This window comes from Chelonia mydas, chromosome 2 (assembly GCF_015237465.2).
Source record: "Chelonia mydas isolate rCheMyd1 chromosome 2, rCheMyd1.pri.v2, whole genome shotgun sequence".
NCBI lineage: Eukaryota > Metazoa > Chordata > Testudines > Cheloniidae > Chelonia > Chelonia mydas.
This window is the reverse complement of record NC_057850.1, coordinates 257,034,218-257,057,098: the sequence shown is the minus strand read 5'-3', so window position 1 is coordinate 257,057,098 and position 22,881 is coordinate 257,034,218. Positions and strand designations below refer to the sequence as shown.

Genomic DNA, 22,881 nt, shown 5'->3' with positions numbered 1-22,881 from the left:
TTTAGCAGGCCAATGCTCAAACCACTGAGCTATCCCTCCCCCCGCACTAAGATTTGATTATTCCATTACTGTGTAATGTTTCTCTAAAAAAGATAAGCTCAGTGTTTGTAATCATTAATGCTTTGTTTCTGATTTACGTAGTAATGATTTGTAAACCTGTTGGAACTTCCTACGTAGTTATTTTAAGTGATAAAGAAGTCCACAGCTGCCTGGAGCCCTGTCTAAAAGCAGCGCACTCCCATTGTTGCTTTCACTGGCTTAGCTGACCCATTGCTAGCACACGTGGGATATGTTTCAGAAAGCAGGCTAGTGTAAACACAGCCTGGTTGTATGCTAGGGAATAATCCTGCACTCACAGGGAGATGGACGTAATAGGACTCTTCCTATCAACATGTAACTCCCTTCAGATCCAGTTACTATCACTTCACTTATTGGCCAGAATAGAATTCAGCCTTCCCTCCTAGCCAGGGGAGCTCAGGATCCAAACTCAGATCTCCTCCCCAACCTTGTGACTTGGTGAAGCTGTACACAGCTGTTACCAGTTTACTGCATTGTCCTTTGCCCTACAATGCCCTACAATCAACATTACTCTGTTGTTTGAAACAAGGTTTCTACTGCAGACCAGGTCTCTGAGCTTAGAATTTACCATGGCTTGCTGTTCGCTCACTGAATTGGCTTGGACAGCCAGAAATAAGGAGAATATTCGTGAATTTTCCTTGTCTTTGGTGCAAACTAGACACAGTGAAAATTGCAGCTATCTTTGCCTAAAAGCAAGTCAGATTTAAATTATAGAGAACACTGGTATGCATATCTGTCCTGTGTCCTCTCTTCAATGTGGCTCTGAAGTGAGCTGTAGCTCACGAAAACTTATGCTCAGATAAATTGGTTAGTCTCTAAGGTGCCACTAGTACTCCTTTTCTTTTTAATCCATTCTTTTGTTACTGTGCATAATTCTGGAAAGTAGAAGTTTGACAGAAACTTTTTCCTTTTGCAGAATAAGGACAATGGTGAACCTGAGAATAAGCAGTTTAGAGAAGATGACGAAGAGGATGCCACCAAACACAAGTAATTTGTTTATTTTTCAGAGGGATGTCTCTGACTATGTGTTCTCTTTGTGCTGCTTTCCATGGTTTGCTAATTAGGATCTTTCCTTGGCTTCCAGTGCCCAGATATCTTAGTGTGAATTTACTCTCTCTCAGTGAAGATTATCTGACATTGAGGGACTACAGTGAAAAACCACAGACAGTGTAGGCCTAGCAAAAAAGAAATTATCAGTAAGAAATTTTCCGTTTCAGACACTTTAGGAAATGCAAACAGCCCTTCTGTTTAGGAATAACTCTAGGTATGTCTACACACCAAAGGAAAACCCATGGCTGGCCAGTGCCTGCTGGCTCGGGTGCTGCGCTGTTTCATGGCTGTGTAGACTTCCAGGCTCCAGCTGGAGCCCTGGGACCCTCCCACTTCACAGGGTCCTAGAGCTTGGGCGCCAGCCTGAGTCCAGACATCTGCACAGCAGTGAAACAGCCCCGCAGCCCAAGCCCTGCAAGCCCGAGTTGGTTGGCACGGGCCAACCATGGGTGTCTAGTTGCTGTGTAGACATACCCTTAGGGACTGACACACAAGGGGAAGGCCATCCCAAACAGAGGATTATCAGAATCTGAACACAATGTAGCCTTCTTCCATGGTTATATCTTTGTCTCCTCCTGACACTCCTTAAACATGGAGTTATTTTTGGCACCCATGAGTGAAGGCCCAGAGGCCAAATGGGGCTCACATTAATTGTGGCCTGCTGCTGCGCTTTCCTTGTAACTACATGGTGTAAAGACAAAGTTGATCAACTACAGGCTTTCCTTTTTTGGCAAAATCCACTGACTCTATAGTTGGTTTTGCCACCAATAAGTATTTGCAGGTCCCAACAGAGGACTCGGGGGGGGGGCGGGGGGGCTTTGAATTTAGTGCGATCAAGGGAATTTTACGTTCTTCCTCACCATCTGGCAGTGCAGAAATCCCCCTGCTGGGGAGCTGCATTTGAACTGTTGCCTCTGCACATGAACACTTGCTCAATGGTGCTGACAGGAGCAGAGTGACACTACTGTGTCCCTGGTCCGTTTCAATTCTGCTGCGGAAGTGCGGTGTGCAAGGACCGCCCGGGTGTCATTCTGCACTGGGGCTGAGAGCGGCTCTTGGGATGGAACATGGCGAAGAGGCAGACTTGTGTATCAAACTGTTCTTGTACCTGAACGGGTAGAGGGGCCCTGCAGAAGGTAAGTGAGCTGACAGGCCAAGAGTTGAAGGTATAGAGCTTGGTGAATAATGAATGAGCTGCTATTACATTCCAGCCCTCTGCCACTTGATATACTGAGTGAGCGACAAGATGATGCAGCATATTGTGACGCTGTGACTAGACGTGTCAGACCTGTGGCATCTCTGCCATACGAGATGGCGTTATTGTGCCATCAGTAATGCGTTCTGACATCCACACCCTGGTTTCTAATGATATTAATGTTCTCTTTGGAGAGCCCTAACAGTGACGTAAAAACAGCCTCTCTTGACTTGCAGCCCTATGGTTCCTCCCTTTTAAATGTTGATGTCTTGTCAGGCAGCGCTCGAACTGTGCCAGAAGTCACATTGTTTCATACCAAACCTTCAGCCTGTGTACTTTGGAGTTGGCAAACCACCTTCTCCTCCAGGGACTATTGGAAACTCTTGTCATCTCCTGACCTTTGGCTGGTGCCATAAAGGCCAAAGGGGTTTTCCACTTGTGTAGTGTCCGTGAAACTTCAGAGTAGCTGTACAAGAGAAGAAAGCTTTAAGTGTGACACCAACTGCTCCCTGTCAGAAGTTCGTTTTGTATCAATGGGCCTAACTCTGCCCACAGGTACATGCTTGGGGCTAGGTCAGTGGGGGTCGCATGCTTTTGAAGGCACAATTTGTTGTAAAAAGAGTAAAGTTTGCTTTCTGTAGCTATTACGATCCAATAGATTGCAAGACCCTTGTGTGTGTCTCTCCAACTACTCTGTGTTGTCAGGATCCAAATGTAACTTTGCAAGGCAAATTAGAACAGTCTCTTCTCTGTAGTGGATGTTTGAATCTCAAATTCAGTTTTAAGTCTTCAGCTGATAGAGATATTAGCTTTGCAATTAAACTTCTTTGATGTACTTAAGAATTTCACTATTGGCTCACTCCTTTTCCAGACAAATATTCTTTGGAATTCTTAGGAAACTGATACCTTGCTTTCATTCTAGATTTGCATCTTCCAGTAGTGTCTCTGATTTACCCCAGCCCCTTGAAACAGGGACTAGTGTGTGTACTGCTATAGTGCTTGTGAGTCTGGCTCGTCACGAAAGGTAGGCTGATCGGGTTGATCCTGAACTTGAGAAGCAGTAGGCTCTAGAAATCAAGGCTTCTGGGACAGCTGCTAGCTGTACCATAGTTAAGGTTATAGGAGCATTTCTGTAGCACTGTAGAGGCTATGCAGCAGGCTAAGAAAAACCCTGTTGTCTGGAGTTGAAGACAACCAAAAACTTGATCCAGGCAAGTGAATTGTAATTGTCCACTAAATAATCTTGTGACCTACACTTACACCCTGGATGTATTGTCTAACCAACGTGACTGACCTGAGTCTGAAAAAAGAGAACCGAGCCGCCAGCTTTGGTTTCCTTGTGAAAACCATTGGAAGAAAATGATTTAGTTGCCTGCCTCCTCACCAAGCTTTGCTAAGCTCCCTTCTGGCTGTCTTTGGCCGGGTGTACCTCCGGCTGCACTTGTGGTTGGGAGAGAGGATTACGTGTTGCCAGTAGTGTAGCTACCAGGTTGCTATGTGGCTGAATTAATAAATGCAAAGTAATGCACGTTGGACAGCATAATCCCAACGATGCACACAAAATGATAGGGTCTAAATTAGCTGTAAACACTCCAAGAAAGAGTGGATAATTCTCTGAAAACATCGCCTCAATGAGCAGCAGTAGTAAAAAAAAAAAGAAAAAAAAAAAGTAAGTGTTAGGAGCCGTTAGGAAAGGGCTACATAATAAAACAGAAAATATCATCATGCCTCTATATAAATCCATGATATACATACACCTTGAGTACTGCATACAGTTCTGGTTGCCTCATCTGAAATACGATACTTCAGAATTGGGAAAAGTACAGAGAAGAGCAGCAAAACTGATTCGGGGTCTGGAACCGCTTCCACATGGAGAGATTAAAAAGACTGGGACAGTTCAGATTGGCAAAGAGATGACTAAGGAGGGATGTGAGAGAGGTCTATAAAACCATGACTGGTGGGGAGAAAGTGACTAGGGAAGTGTTATTTACCCCTTCACACAACACAAGAACCAGGGATCACCTGATGAAATTACTGGGAAGCAGGTCTAAAACAAACAAAAGGCAGTACTTCTTCACACAACACACAGTCAACCTCTGGAACTCATTGCCAGGGGATGTTGTGAAGGCCAAACATTGTAACTGGGTTAAAAAAAGAATTAGATAAGTTCATGGAGGATCGGTCCATCAATGGCTATTAGCCAAGATGGTCAGGGATACAACTCAGTGCTCTGGGTGTCCCTAAGCCTCTGACTGCCAGAAGCTGGGACTTGATGACGGGATGGATCACTTGTTAATTGACCTGTTCTGTTCATTTCCTTTGAAGCATCTGTCATTGGCCACCGTCGGAACGTCGGAAGACAGGATTCATGGCTAGATGGACCATTGGTCTGACAGAATGGTCGTTTTTATATACCACAAAGAATGTGGCAATCATCTTTTTGTTGAATAACTCTGTTTAAAATCCAGGTGATCATTAGATAAGTTGCTTTAAAGAGAATTTTTCTAGCCCATTGGATAACTGTTGCACATGTGCTACAAACCTTGGAGAACCTGAACTGAGAAGATGGTTCCCAGGCTACAAGGCATTCGCCTAGGACTTGGGTGACCCAGGTTCAAGTCCTTCCTTTGCCACATACTTCCTTCCTTGTGACCTTGGGCAAGTCATTTAGTTTCTATGCCTCAGTTCCCCATCTATAAAATTGGAGATGACAGCATTGCCCTACCCACATGGGTGCTATGTGGATAAATACATTAAAGATACTGAGGCACTCAGGTGGTACTGGGGTCAGATGAGTACCAAAAGGAAAAAAGATACTTGTGTTAGTCTACAAATCCCACCAAACTGACCCTCTTGGCTGGGACCATTCTGGAGTTGTCACTGTGGTTTAAATAGCACGGAAGACTTTTTTTAAAGCTGCACGTATAGTGCTTCAAACCCTGGTGAATTCTTGCTGGGTTTTCTTACCTTATTAATGGGGCTACTTTCAAAGAATCTCTTCTTTGTATATCCCTCAACGCAAGGATGAGGTCTGCCGAAGGGGTTTATTGGTGGATTTTTAGGTGGCTGAGGTGCCCAATTCGTGCCCTGCAGATTTTCAGGTGTGATCTTAGAGGAGACATAGTTGTTGGCTGGAGTGTTGTGCCCTTTCTTTCCTCCTTTGTCACGTCTCTGTCTCATGAGCACGTCTGTTCTCCTCAAAGTGGGCTGTGGCTTGGTGCATGGTGTGACGCCACTGTGTTCTGTTCCACACCAAGCTTTGTAGGGTTGATGCCTCCCTTTTTAAGGAGTACTTTCAGTATGTCCTTGAAGTGCTTCTGCTGCCCTAGGTTTCTGAGAATTTTGCGAATTTCCAATAATTCTGATTTCCAAGAATCTGGTTGCTGGTTGACACTTCTGAGCCAGCCTGGTAACTGGGGCAATTCCCCTTCTGCTGTGGTAAGTCTATTTAAACAGTTATGCTTTGAAGAGTTCTTAACCATAAGCTTCAGCAGCTTTATTTTAAACCATACAGTATAGACAGAAAAGTACTCAACGTGCACTGTTCTGATATTTGCTAGTTGGGTGTTTTTCCATTTTCCTGACAAACTCTAGGCTAAGGCCTTGTCTACACTTGCAGATGTAGAGTGCCAGGAGTTAAACCAGGCCTCGGAGACCGCAGCAGGGGAAGCGCTGCCGTGTGTTCACACTGTCAGCTGCAAGCGCAGTGGCGTGGCCACATTTGCGGCACCTGCAGCGGCATTCGGAGCAGTGCATTATGGGCAGCTATCCCACAGAGCACCTCTTCCCATTCTGGCGCTGAGGCTTGTGGGAAGGGGGAGAGGGGGCGCGGGGCATCCTGGGTCCTGTCCCAGTGACCCTTGCTGCATCGCTTTGCATCCCTGCAATCCCTGTGCTTCCGTCCACGTTTGGCACCATCTTTAACAGTTTTTGTACTGCGCGCTCTGTCTTCCCTTTTGGTCTGCGGGAATGGATCCCGAACTGCTGAGGAATATGCTGATGGGTCTTGCCAGCACATCACGAGTTGTAGTCAAGTTACTCCTTAAGCTACAGAGTGACAGTGAGGAGTCCGACGGTGATGTCGACACGCATAACGCATACAACGTGAAATTGCTTGTGGCATTCGTGGACATGCTCACCACCATGGAAGGCCACTTTCAGGCTCGGGAAACAAGCACTGAGGGGTGGGATCACATCGTCATGCAAGTCTGTGATGACGAGCAGTGGCTGCAGAACTTTCGGATGAGAAAAGCCACTTTCATGGGACTGTGTGAGGAGCTCGCCCCCACCCTGCGGTGCAAGGACACGAGACTGAGAGCTGCCCTGCCTGGTGGAGAAGCACGTGGCGATTGCAGTCTGGAAGCTGACTACTCCAGACAGCTACTAATCGGTCGCTAACCAGTTTGGAGCGGGAAAGTTGACCGCTGGACTTGTGTTGACGGAAATGTGCAGGGCCATTAATCGCATCCTGCTCAGAAGAACTGTGACTCTGGGCAATGTGCGTGACATTGTGGATGGCTTTGCACAAATGGGTTTCCCTAACTGCAGGGGGCGATAGATGGCACACATATTCCAATTCTGGCACCAGACCACTTAGCCACCAAGTACGTTAATCGGAAGGGATATTTCTTGATGGTTCTCCAGGCGCTTGTGAATCTCTGTGGGTGTTTCACGGACATTAACGCAGGCTGGTCTGGAAAGGTGCATGACACACGCATCTTTCGGAACACTGGCCTGTTCAGGAAGCTGCAAGACGGGACTTTCTTCCCGGACCAGAAGATCACTGTAGGGAAAGTCGAAATGCCCATTGTGATCCTTGGAGACCCTGCCTACCCTTTAATGCCATGGCTCATGAAACCGTATACAGGGAGCCTTGACAGCAGCAGGGAGAGGTTCAACAGGCTGAGCCGGTGCAGAATGACTGTTGAGTGTGCTTTTGGCTGTTTAAAGGCCCGCTGGCACTGTCTGTATGAGAAGCTGGACCTGGCCGTTACAACATCCCCTATGGTTATAGCCGCGTGCTGTACCCTGCATAACATTTGTGAAGGGAAGGGTGAAAACTTCACGCAGGCATGGACCGCTGAGGTTCGATGCCTGGAGGCTGAATTTGAACAGCCAGAGACCAGGGCTATTAGAGGGGCCCAGCGCTGGGCCCTAAGGATTAGGGATGCCTTGAGGGAGCAATTCAATGCTGAAAGCCACCAGTAAAGTTTGGTGACCTGCAGGGGAGTGAAGTGCAGTGGTTCCAATGCTAGCAGGCATCTGTGTTTGCTACGTATGATGCACTGACAAGCAGTACCTGTTGCTTTCCTGGGCTACGGTATCTTTTACTTAATGCAATAAAGAATGTTTCCAAAACAAAAAAAATCATTTATTGAAAAGAAACACAACCGCTGGAGAAACACACATGGCATGCCGCATGGGGGGAGGTGCGGGGGGGGGGGAACGGAACAATCACAGATTTGCGTATGTCCTGTTATCATATTCAGCCTGTCTGTCTGGAGTAACATGCAATGGGTGCTGCACTTCAGGATGGCTACACTGCATGGTGGTGGAGGTCCAGTGCAGTGGGTAAGGGTCGTAGTTTGCAGGGCCGGGTGGTGAAGCTACAGGTGTTGGAGGCAGCTGGTGGCGATACAAAACTGGGTATAGGGGAAAGTATGTTGGTGGTGACATGGGGACGCAAGGGAAAGAGTTTTGGGACAAGAGCTGCGGGGGAGGGGGGGTGCGCGGATCTGCTTTGTATGTAGTGCTATGAGCGCCTGCATCGAGTCTGCTTAGCGCTCCATAGTGCTTAGGAGCCGCTCCGTGGTTTGTTGCCGGCGATCTGCATTCTCCTAGCCGGACCCTCCTTTCGGTCTCCTGCCACTCCTGTACTTTTTGATGTTCAGTAAGGGGCTGCTGCATGACTTCATGCAGAAGGTCCTCCTTGCTTCTTCACGGCCACTTCGTGATTCTGTGCAGCCTTTCGGCCGTTGATAACAAGGACGGCTGGGATCTCAAGATTGCATCTGTAAAGCCAAAATGCAACATTTTACAGAGGCACCATTGTTCACACTTGACAGAGCAACGATTCTGCCGATCTTGAAGACAAGCACAGTGCACACAATAGCACAAACTGCCTGTCCCAAGGCAAGTGCACATAACCCACAAGAGCCCCAAAATGGGGAGTAACCACAGGGGCAGGGGGGACTGATTGTTCCAGGGCCATATTGTCGTCTGGGGTTCTGTGCCTTGGGGAGAGCCAACAGCTGCAGGGGGCCCCTATGCTCACTGTCCCCACGTTTTCCACAGGCTGAGTTCGCCCTGGAAGATATCTGGCTGCTGAGGGTGACCTGGGAAGCAAGGGAGGGTCTTCTGCAACAATGCGGCTTCCGCCCTGGCCCTTATGCGGCTTGCCTGTGTGCAGCAATGGTCTCTCTCTCTCCCCCCATCCCCATGGCACAGTGGCGAGCGTATGTTACCCTTACTGGGACAAGAAGCACGGTAGCTCTGCCAGGGAACCTACACAAGTGGATTACCCAGCTTCTGCATGAGACCTTCGATGAGATCACTGAGGCCGATTACTGCCATGTGAGAGAGCACGTCAACGGCCTATTCCGCATCTAGGCATGCACGCAGCCCTAACCCTTCCTTCTTTCTGCAGCCCTTCTTGCCCCAACAGCCCGCACCCAACAACTCCCTTCTCAAAATTAAAAGCTGCTTACTGGGCACCTCCTCTGCTGTTTGTTCTTCCCCAAGCACCGTCCGCTGTGACTGGCTACCTTCTTCCTGGCTTGAAAACCGCTCCTGGCTGCATGCATCCCAGCCATCCTCTGGCTCTGGGCCCCCCCCCCCTCCTCGGCACCCTTGCTCCTGCTTTCCTCCTCCTGCCTTGTTGCACTCTGGGCTGCCACAGCCTCTGAAGTGTCCATGGTGCTCTTCAGCATGGAGGTGGGGTCGCCCCCAGTATCTCGTCCAGCTCTTTGTAGAACTGGCAGGTCGTGGGGGCAGCACCGGAGCGGCGGTTTGCCTCCCGCACTTTGTGGTACGTGTTCTACAGCTCCTTCACTTTAACCCTGCACTGCACCCTGGTCATGGCCCCATTCTATCACGGCCCTTGATATCTGCCCGTAGGTATCGTAATTCCTATGGCTGGAGCGCAGCTGGGATTGGACAGCTTCCTCCCTTCAAATGCTGATGAGGTCCAGCACCTCGCCATTACTCCATACTGGGGATCGCCTTGCGCGTGGAGGCATGGTCACATGGAAAGATGCGCTGAGAGCACTTCACACCTGGCTGAGCAAACAGGAAGGGGACTTTCAAAATTCCCAGAGAATTTAAAGGGCGGGTCTGATGGTTGGTCCCCTGAGGGCAGGGCAGTAGACTTCAAAGTGATGGCCAGAGTGGCTAGAACAGGCATTGAGAGACACTTCCTGGAGGCCGATCAGAGCACTTCAATAGACCAAGACGTCCACACTGGCGCTGCGGCGCTCCAGCTGGGGTGCAGCAAGCTCTATGCTTCTCATGGAGGTGGATTACCAGGGGCGCTCCAGCCCCGGAGTCCAGGTGCTCTACGAGCCTTGCCAGTGTGAACACCTCAGGAGTTAGGGTGCCCGGGTCTGATTTAATGCGCACCAACTCGCAAGTGTAGCCAAGGCCTAAGAAACCTTCTATTTCTCCTCTCTCCTCAAGCTTTTGTGCTGTAAGATACCACCACAAAAGTGAGTGTAGAATAGGCCTCTATACAAAAGTGTCAAACCCATGGCAATTCTTGCTCCCATGCATCTTTAATCACCAAACTTGACTCTGGTGATTCACCTTGAACATAGTGGCAAGGAGCTTGTGTGTTTTATTTCCCACTTTCTCCAGACTGTTGATCAGGAAACAACAGTGAGGATCAATTGTGTGCTGTCACTCACATGGTCGATGTCCTGCAATTGCAAAGGATGGGTGTGGGTGGGGACTTTGGCCCTTCCTATCTATCACTTTCTGTGATTTGGAAAAAGCAGGTTACTTACGTAAGGTAGGGGCTGTTCTTGCAACTATTGATCTAATGCCTCAGATTCCCATAAACTATCATTCACTGATGATTTAAATCTCCACCCCATGAAGGAAATGCTCTGAGCTTGGAAATTATACTGCAGTTCTGCAAACTGGGCTTGTGGCTCGTCAGGAATGTCAAAGAATGCATGGCGGGGGGAGGAGAGTGAAAGGAGTGACCTGTGACTTAACCAGACATGCTAGCAATTAAACTTCACAAGGCTGTAATTAATCCGCTGCTGGCATTTCAGCACTTAGTCATCCTTAAGAATTACAACTCCCCACAGTGCTGCTTGCAGAGAATTATTTCCTGGGAGGAGTTGCAGGAAGCCAGGGCTGTGAACGTGCACTCTCCCCTGGTTTATGACAGGATGTTATGGGTCAGGTCAAAACAACCAGTCTTCAGATTCCGTACACAAAAAATAAGATGGCAAACCTGCCTAGCAATAGATTGGAAAGGAGGAACAACAAGGCAATACCAGGAACAACTTCTGTGCAAATACGGTTCCTTTGTGCTTTGGAAGGTGGTACCTATTTCTTGACTATTGTAGTTACTTTTCTACAGGGGAGACGACGGTTGCTATACGCAGGGGTAACATCTGACCCTTAATGATGGTATGTGTGTGTTACCCCTGTGGACACATTGTTAGTGACTGGTTGTCTTGGTAGTGAGAGTTGAGCCTGTTAATGTCATCCTGATGTGGCCTAGTTTGGGGTCCTTGACTGATATCTTGACATCATCTTCGTCCTTTCGTTGCCAGGGTCCGAGCATGTGCCGCCTCCACAGTGCTCCCACCTGCTGCCGTTCCTGGAAGTGAGGACAGACTCCAGTCTAAACTCCACTTACGCAATTGTCCCAGTGCCTGAGTGGCTAGATAGGGGGATAAAAAGCAGCTGACTCTTCCCAACCTGGGTAAAACCAAAGGGAGGCTGGCAAAGAGGAGAAGCATTTTTAGGAACTGTCAGGAGCTTTGATCCCTCCCTCTGAGGATGCCTATCCTCTGGTGGTCAAGGTGGGGCTTGGCCTTCATGTCCTACAGGATTCAGTGCTACTCCTTGATGCCCCAATAGCAGTAACCAGCGGTGCTGCTTCACTTTTGAGGCTAGCTGGATGTGCCCCCTTCCTTCAGCTGAGCACCGAGTCCTAGCGAGACAGGCCTCCGTCCAGGAGAGATTATTGCAACAGGCTCTACCTGGGTTTTATGGCTAAGGCCCCACAGAAGTATTAGCTGGTCCGACACACAGTGGGTCACCTGCTAAACAGAGACTGACTACACATTGCGCTGGTGCTTCACACTGCATTAGTTCCCTGTGCAATTCCAAACCTGTCCTTGCTGTGCCAAGGCAGTCTTTTTTAGAGCCCTCTCCCCACCATCCACCATGACAGCTGCGATCAGCAGGGACGATGCAGCTGTAAGACCCTAGCGTGAAAGCATTCTCAGCCAGCACTGCAAATTCTTGACAACAGACTCTTGGCTGTCGCATTCCCTAGCAGCACAGTTCATGATCTGCCGGTCTTGTCACTGCTGGGGTGCTAGTCGAGTTCCACGGCGGCAGTCTCTTTGCACAGAGGTTCCCTCCAGGCCTGCAGAATGGTTGGCAGCATGTGTCTGAGACAACCAAGCAAGGAAGCTGTTGTAAGGGATGGAGGATATGTGGTCCTTTTCAGATGTGGTCCTTTTCAGTTATGTGATTCATAACTTGGGAATATGGCCCCTAGATGCAGTGCTGATTGCATGCGTTAGTGAGGGTCAGGTTTTGGATTTTGTCTATCAGGGCAGCTCATTCTGTTGTGCCATGAAGCTGCCAGGCTGGCCCCAGTTTTTGCAATTCTTTGTGTAGTTCTAAATCTGTTTGGTAATTGGTGGTTAGATTATTTGTATCCAGTTGGAATGTGCCCAGTAATCTGGCCAGGCATCATGTGGGACTTGGTGGACACGTGGCACCTGCATGTCCTTGAAGCTCTTCTACTTCAGCCGTGTGCAGCAGCAGCATCCAGAAATGGCCATGTCCCCCTTGCTCACGTGGTCCTGAGGAGTCCGTCTTGAGAAACTAGACACCTCTCCAGCCTGTGTTGTTTTGGGGTCTGACAGGCTAATGATGTGTTTGTTTTTCTGACATTCCACAGGTGCCTAAAGGAGCCCTAGGCAGAGGCTTGGGGAAGAGAGAATGTGCTTCAACACGCTCAGTTATTTTAGTGAAAGCAGCCAACCTGCAACGCATGGCAACATACTGATTCTGAAGTTAAATTGTCTTTGAGAAGGAGGCGGTGGGGAGCTACTCTTACCTCTCTTTGTTTCTCGTTCCTTTTCTGCCCTTCGTTGGGTAAGGAATCCAGGCAGGATGGGAAAGAACTGCACCATTGTAAGCAGACAATAGTTTCTGGACTTCTGTGTTGGCAGGTCCTTTAGAGATGCATCTGCCTCCTGCCCTGGGAGGTGGTACTGTGGTATAGCTCTTCTCTTTGTGATTGGACAAGAGGTGATCTCAGCCAGAGGAGAGATCTTTTATTTTATTTTTAACGGTGGTGTAATATACTCTCAGAAAAAAATTCTTGGTTGCTATGTCAACAACAGAGCAAATACAGCAAATTCCCTGCATGAGAATATAAAGGGTGATAGAGTAGCTTGAAAATGTAAGAACCCTTCATTCCAAGCCAGTCCACTGAGAATGAGGGTCAAGGATGGATGGATGGCTGCTAGACCCAGAAATACCAAAGGAAGTAGATGGTGGTAGATATGAAAGTGTAATCTTGAAAACGATGTGGGAAATGGGTTATAAAATCAGGCTGAATGGGAAAGTTCAATAACTGGAAGGTGCCAAGATTTTCCTCCCTACCTTACTACGACCTACAAACAGCACCCCAAGAGATAGTAACATAGTATTCCTATTTTATACATGGGTAAGCTGAACCACAGAGAGGTAAATTGACTTGCCCAAGATCACACAGCAGGTTAGTGTTGGAACTGTCTGTAGAAATAGACAAAAGCAGAAAAGTTCAAGGCTGTAAGGCTACAAATTCTTCTTTCAGAAATACAGAAATCTTTGTCCAAATGCCATTGACGTATTAAACAACTGTGCCTGTAAAGGTTCAAATCGGAAGTGTAAAAAAAAAAAAAAAAAAAAAGTGGGGTTTAAAGAGACTCCAGGAGAACCAGGTAAAGAGATCAAGGCAACGTCTATAATTTCTTTACATGTTGAAGCAGAGAGTCTGCGTGTGTGACTGTGGGCTACCTAGACCAGGGGTTCTCAACCTTTTGCTTTCTGAGACACCCCCCCCGCCAACATGCTATAGAAACTTCATGGCCCACCTGTGCCACTGTAGCTGGCTTTCTGCATATAAAAGCCAGGGCTGGCGTTAGGGGGTAGCAAGCAGGGCAATGGCCTGGGGCCCTATGCTCCAGGGGTGCCCATGAAGCTACATTGCTCAGGCTTCAGCTTCAGCCATGGGTGGTGAGGCTCAGGGACCTGGGCTTCAGCCCCATGCGATGGGGCTTCGGCTTTCTGCCCTGGGCCCCAGCGAGTCTAATGCTGGCCCTGCTTGGAGGCCCCCCTGAAACCTGCTTGAGGCCTGGACCCCTGGTTGAGAGCTACTGGCCTAGACCAGCCAGAGATAAGTGATCGTTGAAGTACCAGAGGAGTATTCTTTTATGTCAGTCTCTCTTTAGAGGACAATGAGGAGTTTCCATTTCAAGGGCACTCTTTTTAAAGCAAATTGGAGTGGCTATAACAGAAATTGAAGACTATAAAAATGAAGCTACGGAGCAGCTTGGGAAGTTAAAGTGCGGTGAATAATCAAAACCAGATGGTACTGCTCTGAGGCTTCTGACGGAAATGACCTGAAACAGCTGAGATACTTAGGAGGACATGCAGGACTTCCTTAAGCAACTGTTTCCCAAGAACAGAAAGCCACTAACATGGCACTTGTGCTTCAAAATAGGAGACAGCTGGCATCTTGGGCATTATGAACCATTGAGCTTTGGCTGTGGCTTGGGGCAGCCGATGCACCATCTTGTTTCTGGTCTTTAGCTGGCACCTAGAGCAGTAAGACTTGAGGGAGTGAGTGTGTGGAAAGAATCTAGAAATGTCTAAAGTTTTGTGAGCTTTCAGAATTGGAGGAGGATGGGTGGTTGGCAGGAAGACGAGCCAGTGGGGGATGGCTTCTGAATTACGCAGGAGCACATCCCTTGCAATATTTAGAAGGTCGAAATAATTGCTACCTCCTACTGCAAGCTTCCCCTTGTCTTCCCTCCTGTAAAAAATACTTCAGCGCCTTCTGCCCATCCTGCTTTTCAAAATGCTAACAACAATTACTCTTCCCCTAAAAGAACGCGCTTGAGTGTTCTAGACAGTTGTTCCTCGCTACTAACCTTGTCCTCACCAAGATGCGAATGTATTGCATTTTGAAGCATTCTAGTTAATGAGAGTTCAAGTGGCTGCTTTGTGATAGCAGCTGGAGCATGTGATGGGCTCTGCCTCTGAGGAAGTTGCTCTCAGAAGATTTCCTGGCAAATTACAGCACACTTCAAACAGGCATGAGGAGATGGCATGCAAAAGCATCACCAAAAGACTTTGAAAGCCCATTTATTAATTGGGAAACAATGTTCACTGCACGCAACACTCAACGCCGTTAGAGTGAAAAGCAAACAAACTGGAGAAAGCACTTTGTAAGTATCCTCTGTTTGCATCAAGCTAGTTCTTCACATCTTATAGGAATTATTCTTCAAACTCTGTATTGGTTTGAAATGCCAACTGCGTTTTTACCATGCAGCAGTTCCAAGTACCAGCTGCATCACACCTGGGTGATGCTCGATTGGTGCCTCAAAATGAGGTTTTGACCCCGTTAAGGAAATTCTTCCCCAGTGGAGGTGCCAGTAGAACCAATGCTAGATGTAGGGACTTGTAGTGGAAAGTTGGTCTGAGGCTTACCTGCGGTTCCATGACTCTGCTCTGTAGTGCAGATAAATGTAATGGGCATATTTGTTGCCTGTAACCAAGTGATCTAGACCTGTGCTTTCAGAAATACCATGCCATGTGCTATTGCCCCATTAATTACTGTGCTGGTCATTTGGATGCTCAATTACTGCAGTTGCGCATGCAGTCGTCGTAGCTCACCTGTGCATTCCCAAATGTGGGGTTTATGAAGTCATGAGGTAAGAAGCTGTGTTCTCTGGATAATGCTGTATTTCTGTTGAACTACAAAACCATTTGTACAAAAAATGGTAAAATATTAAAAACAGAGAGAGATGTAGTTAAAAGGACAATACTTCACTGTGGATTCCATTAGACCCTAGGTGACAGTCGTGCCGTAAATTCAGTAAGAGCTTGCCTTACCCAGCTGCACCTTGCTTGGTGTGAGTGATGGAGGTCCTGGGCCAGTCTTGCTGATACGCCTCCACTCTGGTGCTAAGGTGTCTTATGTTGTATCTGAGAAATACGTGATCACATTTATTAAATGTATCCCAGTGCATGGGCCTATGGGGGAAGGGGTAAAGATAAGGAGATTCAATCAGTCTAAACATCCTTATTGTCTGACTTTGATTCCTTAACACTGCAGCCTTAACATTGCATTAACAGGGTTTTCTTTTTTAGTAACTGGCAGAATGAATGAAAACTTTTTTCTAGCATCTAAATGGCCATGTAGCATTGCTGGGTGCTCTTAACCCGGTGTTGCCTTTTACCCCAGAAGAGGCTGCAGTTCATTGGAGTGCCTCCTAAATATAGGGCGTGATCCAAATCCCACTGACGTCAGTGGGCGTCTTTCTGTTGACTTCAGCCAGATTTGGATCAAACTCATAGTCTGTGAAGTGCTTTGTGATCTGTTTTTGGGGATGAAAGAGTGCTAGAGAAATCAGTTACCTTGATTTTGCTCTCTCCAGCCTCTGTAAAGCCTTTGCTTTTCAAGGTAGCCCATTAAATCCCGCCTCTCCTAGTCTATTCATTTCCTACAATAAATTACTAGGTTTGATTTGTGGCACCTTAGAGACTAACAAATTTATTTGAGCATAAGCTTTCGTGGGATGCTCCGATGAAGTGGGTTTTAGCCCACGAAAGTTTATGCTCAAATAAATGTGTTGGTCTCTAAGGTGCCACAAGTACTCCTGTTCTTTTTGCGGATACAGACTAACACGGCTGCTACTCTGAAACCTAGGTTTGATTTGGCATCACGCTACCTCTTTGCCGTAAAACATTACAGATCTTCAACAAGGAGCCATGGGGTGAGGGTGGGCAAGAAGTCAGAGAGTGGGAAAGACTAACATAAACCAGCTCTGTCTCTTCCTGATGAGCGCTGGAGCCTTGGGGATTAAGTCCATAATCCATGAGCACTTCTGGGAGGCAGCTGCCAGGAACAGTGGGCACTGATAATTACAGGAGGCAGGTGCGTGGCATTGTCTTACATTGAACAATTAAAGGGATCCTTTTTTGTTTGTTTCAAACAGTCGTGAGTGAATTTAGTGAGGAACTAAAAGCCATGGCTGTAATTGGGTGTAGTACATCTAGGCACTGAATAGTTTTCTGCACCTGCAGCATCATTGCTGCCCTTATCCCAGGCCCCTTACATGGCTCTGCTGGTGCATCTCAGTCCTGGCCCACGGCGTTGTTGCTATCTCAGTCCTGAGCAGCACCAAACAAATTCTGCACTTGCTGTTTTGTCTCATGGATAAATCTCCATCGGAGGCTGACGGTGATAAAACCCCCGTGTTTTTGTTTGCAGTCTGACATGGGATTTGAATCCAGCTTAGCGTCAATGGGCAAAAAGCTGTTTTATTACTAAACTGCGTTCCTGCCTGTTGGGGAATCGGATTTAAACCTTATTATCTTTACTATGCTAGAGCTTCCTCGCTACCTGGTCCATGTGCTGCGTATCCCCAGATGGAGAGTGGGTTTAAGGCTGCCAAAGCCTTGCAACACTGAGGGCTGCAGGGGCTACTTGCCAGGAGCCCATTTGGCTCTGCCTTGTCTGCAGATCAGTTCACTTAACACACAACCCTGTGGCCCTGGGTTGATATCGGTATTAATAGAAATGGTTTGTGTAAACTTCACCAGCAGTAAAACCCTACAGGCTGATCACTGTGGTCCTCACTCTGTGTTCACAAGGCATGGGGCAGCCAGAAGCCAGGCTGAAGTTCTCCTGGACACGGTTGGGAAAGGTCTGTTTTTCTCCAGGATCCCCGCTCTTACTTCAGGGTCTCAAACTCCTCCGTTGGAGAGGGCCAAATGAGGGTTTTAACACTTTTAAGTGGGAGGTGGGGCCTACAAAATTAGGGTCACAGAGGCCTCTCGAAATCTAGCAGCGAATAGGAGGTTTGCACAAGGATCATAGAACGTGGCCTTCATGTAGCTTCGGCAAGTTGCTCTGCGTGGGCTGACCCTTTTGCTTGCCTAGAGAAGCTTGCAGAATGGGGGTCTTAGGAAGTGAAGCGCGGGGGACAAATACTATGTTGAGTGCTTTTAGGACCGCTGCTGTTTTCTGCCCTTTGTTTGGCCACTTGTCCAAGCAGTTTCCCAGTCTGAGCACCCGGCTGTGGCATCTGCATACGTAACCAGGCACAAAATTCTACATGGTTATTTGGAAATCTGGCTTGCCAGTGTCACAGTTAGGCTTAATGGTACCACCCTATTGACTTGTTTGCTCTGAGCTATTGTTTTGGAGTGGCTGAACTCCGGAAGTCTGCAGTGGCTTACACTCAGTTAACAGGAAAACCTTCTTGACATGAACTAAAGTGACTAAAGACTTTTAAATGAATGCTTCCATTCTGTAGAGTCTGATTCTATTGGGTTAGTGAGAGAAACCCCTTCAGCGTACTAGATCCGGCCTGCCGGCTAAGTGTCTAACAGCACTGCCTGACATCCAATTACCTTCTGGATGAATTAGTTACTGATGTTTTCTCCAGGCTGGCAACAAAATTCTGCTTAGTGGGGACTGTTAATAAAAACATAAATAAACCTGAGATGTTTGTGTGAAGAGCACTGCGGCCTTGTTCTGAAAAAAAAAAAAATTGATCAATCATTTGGGACCAGAAGGAATGAAAGGAGCATGCCAGCTAGCAGTTGCTGAAAGGAATTGGCTCTCCTGGTAGGACTCGATGATAGTAAATTAACCTCTATTGATTAAATTCCTCTTCCCACGCAGGCACAAAAAGATACATTGCAATGGAGAGAGATGGGGTTCAGTGGCTGAGAATAAGATGGGAAGCTAGGGGCTCTCGATCCCTATTCCGATGTCTGACACCACCCCTGTGACCTTGGGTAATACATTTCACCTCTCTGCTTCGGTTTTCCCCACCTATACACAGTATACTCCTGTTTGTCTGAAACCCGATTATCTGAACCTCTGCGTTATCTGAATCTGTTCCTTGTCTGCTCCCCCTCCCCCAAAAAACAACTGCCCATGTGCTACCCTGCCCAGCTGCTGGCGTGCAAACCCCTAGTGAAAGCCCCTGCCCAGCTGCTGGCGTGCAAACCCCTAGTGAAAGCCCCTGCCCAGCTGCTGGCGTGCAAACCCCTAGTGAAAGCCCCTGCCCAGCTGCTGGTGTGCAAACCCCTAGTGAAAGCCCCTGCCCAACTGCTGGCATGAACTCCGCTGCCACCTATGCATGCACATCCCCACTCATTGCTCTCTGCCCTCCTCCCCACCTCTTCACCTGGTCAGCGTTGTAGCTCTCGCCCGAGCTTATGCAGAACCGAGGTGCTCAGCTCCCTCTTCGACGCAGCCTCTGTGCTGCTCCCTGGGCGGCCCGAAGGAGCCAATGCTGGGGCATGCACGCACCGAGCCAAGCAGCCGCAGGAGCCTGGGTGCCGGGGAGTCTGCTGCCGTGCAGTTACTGTACATGCATGATGACAACAGCTAAGTCTGAACCCTGTCCAGCTGTTTCTGACTGAGGGAGAGGACTGGGGTGAAGGGCTGCTTTCTCCATTATCCAAATGGAATCCATCTTGCCCGTGCTATTTGGATAAATAGCAGTGTATTGTAATGGGGCTAAAATTCCACTGGCCTTGGGGGCGGGGCCGGGGAGGGGGAATTAAAGATTGGAAAGCCCTTGGGGAGGTGATCAGTCAACCATGATAACTGCTGTTATAGCCACTGCTGTTAGTGACTGCTACTCTGCAGCACAAAGGGCTGGTTCTTGTGGGGCGTGGGGTACCCGGCCACTCCTGCTGACTTCATTAAGTATTAAGTATCCTGACCCTCCTGGACCAGAGCAATCAGCCAGTGCTGCCTTCATTTTAAAAAAAAAAAATCTCGGTAAACCCACTAATCACTCCAGGCCCTGGGACTGTGGCCTTGGGAGTCCCCAAGATGCTGCCCGGGGGAGTAGTTCTTGTCATCATAACACACCTGGCCCCGTAAGGTTAATCAGTCGCTTCCCATCCCCCTCTCAGTAAAGTCTTTCCTTCATAAAACCAGCTTAGCGAACGGTTTCTCCCCAGCAGCTCTCCCAGCGCCAACTGCACCCTACACACGTCTAAAGGTGAATCCCATAAACTCTGACCTGCATTTGACACAAAGAGAGAAATGTTTGGCTTCCCTTTGTATGTCAGGCCCATGCCGATCTCTGTTGGAATCTGTTTCTTTTCATCATCCTTGTTCTACCAGCATCTGCCCAACGGTGGGAAAGTCGGTCTGGTTCTTGGTGTTATGTTGGGGGCGGGGGGGAACTTGAGATCTCGGCTCAGTTCCAGGCTCAGTCACAAACGTCTTGGCTAAGTCACTGAATCGCTCTGGGGCTTGGTTCCCTCTCCTGCTTATTTTAGATATTTCTGTGCCCCCCTCCTCGTAGTATCTGAGCACCGCAAACTTTCATTTATCTCCCCAATCCCCTTGCAAGTCCTGTGATCCCCATACAGTTGGGGAACTGAGGCATGGAAAGATCAAGTGGCACACACGAAGTCTGTGGCAGAGGTGGGAATTTAACCTGGGTCGCCTAGGTCCCAGGCTAGCACCCAAAACTCTGGACTGTCTTTCCTGTCGCTGTGGGGGAAGGGGGTAGATTCTCTCCCTTTCTCTTTCTCTGTGCAGTGCAGCTGATTTAGTGGGATCTGTTAAACACAGGGGAAATTGGTTCCCAGTATCAGAACTAGCAGACCAACATTGTTGCCCGCTGGCTGGGTGGAGGAATTCATACAGTAGCAAGTGAAACGCTGCCCCTTTTTGTGTGACCAGAATGATTTCAGATTAAAACTGGCAATGGTGGCTGTCATAAATATAAAGGGAAGGCTAAACACCTTTAAAATCCCTCCTGGCCAGAGGAAAAACCTTTTCACCTGCAAAGGGTTAAGAAGCTAGGATAACCTCGCTGGCACCTGACCAAAATGACCAATGAGGAGACAAGATACTTTCAAAAGCTGGGGGGAGGGAGAAACAAAGCCCTTCTCTCTCTGTCTGTGTGATGCTTTGGCTGGGGACAGAACAGGAATGGAGTCTTAGAACTTAGTAAGTAATCTAGCTAGATATGCGTTAGATTCTGATTCCTTTAAATGGCTGAGAAAATAAGCTGTGCTGAATGGAATGGATATTCCTGTTTTTGTCTCTTTTTGTAACTTAAGGTTTTGCCTAGAGGGATTCTCTATGTTTTGAATCTAATTACCCTGTAAGGTATTTACCATCCTGATTTTACAGAGGTGATTCTTTTTTTTCTATTAAAATTCTTCTTTTAAGAAACTGAATGCTTTTTCATTGTTCTTAAGATCCAAGGGTTTGGGTCTGTGGTCACCTATGCAAATTGGTAAGGATTTTTATCAAACCTTCCCCAGGAAAGGGGGTGTAACGTTTGGGAGGATTTTGGGGGGAAAGACATTTCCAAACGGACTCTTTCCGAGAAATATACTGGTTAGACGTTTGGTGGTGGCAGCGAAAGTCCAAGGGCAAAAGGTAAAATAGTTTGTACCTTGGGGAAGTTTTAACCTAAGATGGTAAAAATAAGCTTAGGAGGTTTTCATGCAGGTCCCCACATCTGTACCCTAGAGTTCAGAGTGGGGAGGGAACCTTGACAGTGGCATACCTCACATATAACTTGCCTTTAAAGACAGAGGCCCGAGCATCCAGTGGGAAATGGCCTCTGTGTTAAAACTGGCCATTAAAAGTTGAAAAATCCCAAATTGCTCCATCACTGATTTCTTTTTTTTTCTTTAAAGGGAAAAAAACAATTCAGTACTTACGCAGGATCTAGATGAAAAAGTGTTGTCATCCAATAAGCTGCCCAGCAGCAGTCAAATGCTCTTCCAGGGCCGTTCTGACTGATGCAAGTGCCTAACCAAAAAGTGAGTTAATTTCAAGGTTCATTACAAATAGAAGAGCCTGCAGCCCCTTAGGTATCGCAGGGTAGGTATGAATTTCTAGGTATGAATTACTCTCCAGTGCATCATTTAAGAAATGGTTTTTAGAACAGCGTGATAGGCTCCCACCCCTTGGCTTTTTCTCTAAGCCTCTTGTCCATCTCCCCTCCCCCACAATTTTTAATGCATTTTGCAGTTTAAACTGAGGGCCTTAAAGATGCATTAACAATTTAAACCAATCGAAAGCTTTAGAGCATCTTGAACAGATAAACCAATCTAAAGTGTTGGATTGTTTTAATCTTCTTAATTTGCCTTATGGGCTAAAATACTATTATATAGCACCAGCTGTTGCTTAGCATTGTTCACAAGCACATGAGACAAGGTCCCTACTCTGAGATCTTGCCTTTCAAGGCCCTGATCTTGCAAAAGCATATGCAGATGCTTGCTTATTATTATTATTTGTCTGACTGTGGCACCAGGGACCCCTACTGTGCGAGATGATGTACAAGTAATCCCACTGAAGTAATGAGGTTACACAAATGAATAAGTTTCAGAGTAACAGCCGTGTTAGTTTGTATTCGTAAAAAGAAAAGGAGTACTTGTGGCACCTTAGAGACTAACCAGTTTATTTGAGCATGAGCTTTCGTGAGCTACAGCTCACTTCATCGGATGCATAGCATCTTATGCATCCGATGAAGTGAGCTGTAGCTCACGAAAGCTCATGCTCAAATAAACTGGTTAGTCTCTAAGGTGCCACAAGTACTCCTTTTCTTTTTACAAATGAATAAAGTTACATATGTGCAGGGTCAGGACCTCCATTAGTATTGAAACACCTAAAAAAATAGACTTAAACCGGAAAAAGATTATGAAAAGGACCAAAAAATGGACCCAATAGGAGAGGGGTTCGGCAGCATCTCTGGAACTCTTCACATCTGGGCCTGGAAAGAATTGGAAGGGTTAATGAACACATATCGCGATGCTGAGCATAGTTTCCCTCTGCCTGCCCACACAGCCCGAGTGGAAGAACTCTGCACAGAAATCCACATTGCCTTCTCTTTGCATGTTGCTTTGCGCTCACCTTCCATAAATAGCTGGGTTTAAACACTCTGGATATGAGGCAAACAAGGGCTGTTCAATTCCAATTAACCTTTAAATGATCTCTTACCTTGAAATATGCCATTACTTTCTTGCACCTTGACCTGATACCAGTGCTGTGGCTCTGCTGGCTTCAGTCACGTCAGCAATGGCATTATGCCACA

At 47.5% G+C, this 22,881-nt stretch overlaps 1 protein-coding gene across 4 annotated transcripts in view; it reads left to right on the top strand.

Annotated features, from left to right (window-relative positions):
- The window catches only part of CCDC12 (coiled-coil domain containing 12), an 83,022-nt gene that overhangs the window by 48,078 nt on the left and 12,063 nt on the right, over window positions 1-22,881 (top strand). For all 4 annotated transcript variants that reach the window (XM_043541722.1, XM_037891288.2, XM_037891287.2 and 1 more), the window contains exon 2: window positions 995-1,065. In XM_043541722.1, coding sequence (XP_043397657.1) covers window positions 995-1,065 — 71 coding nt within the window. The remainder of the gene's footprint in view (window positions 1-994; window positions 1,066-22,881) is intronic.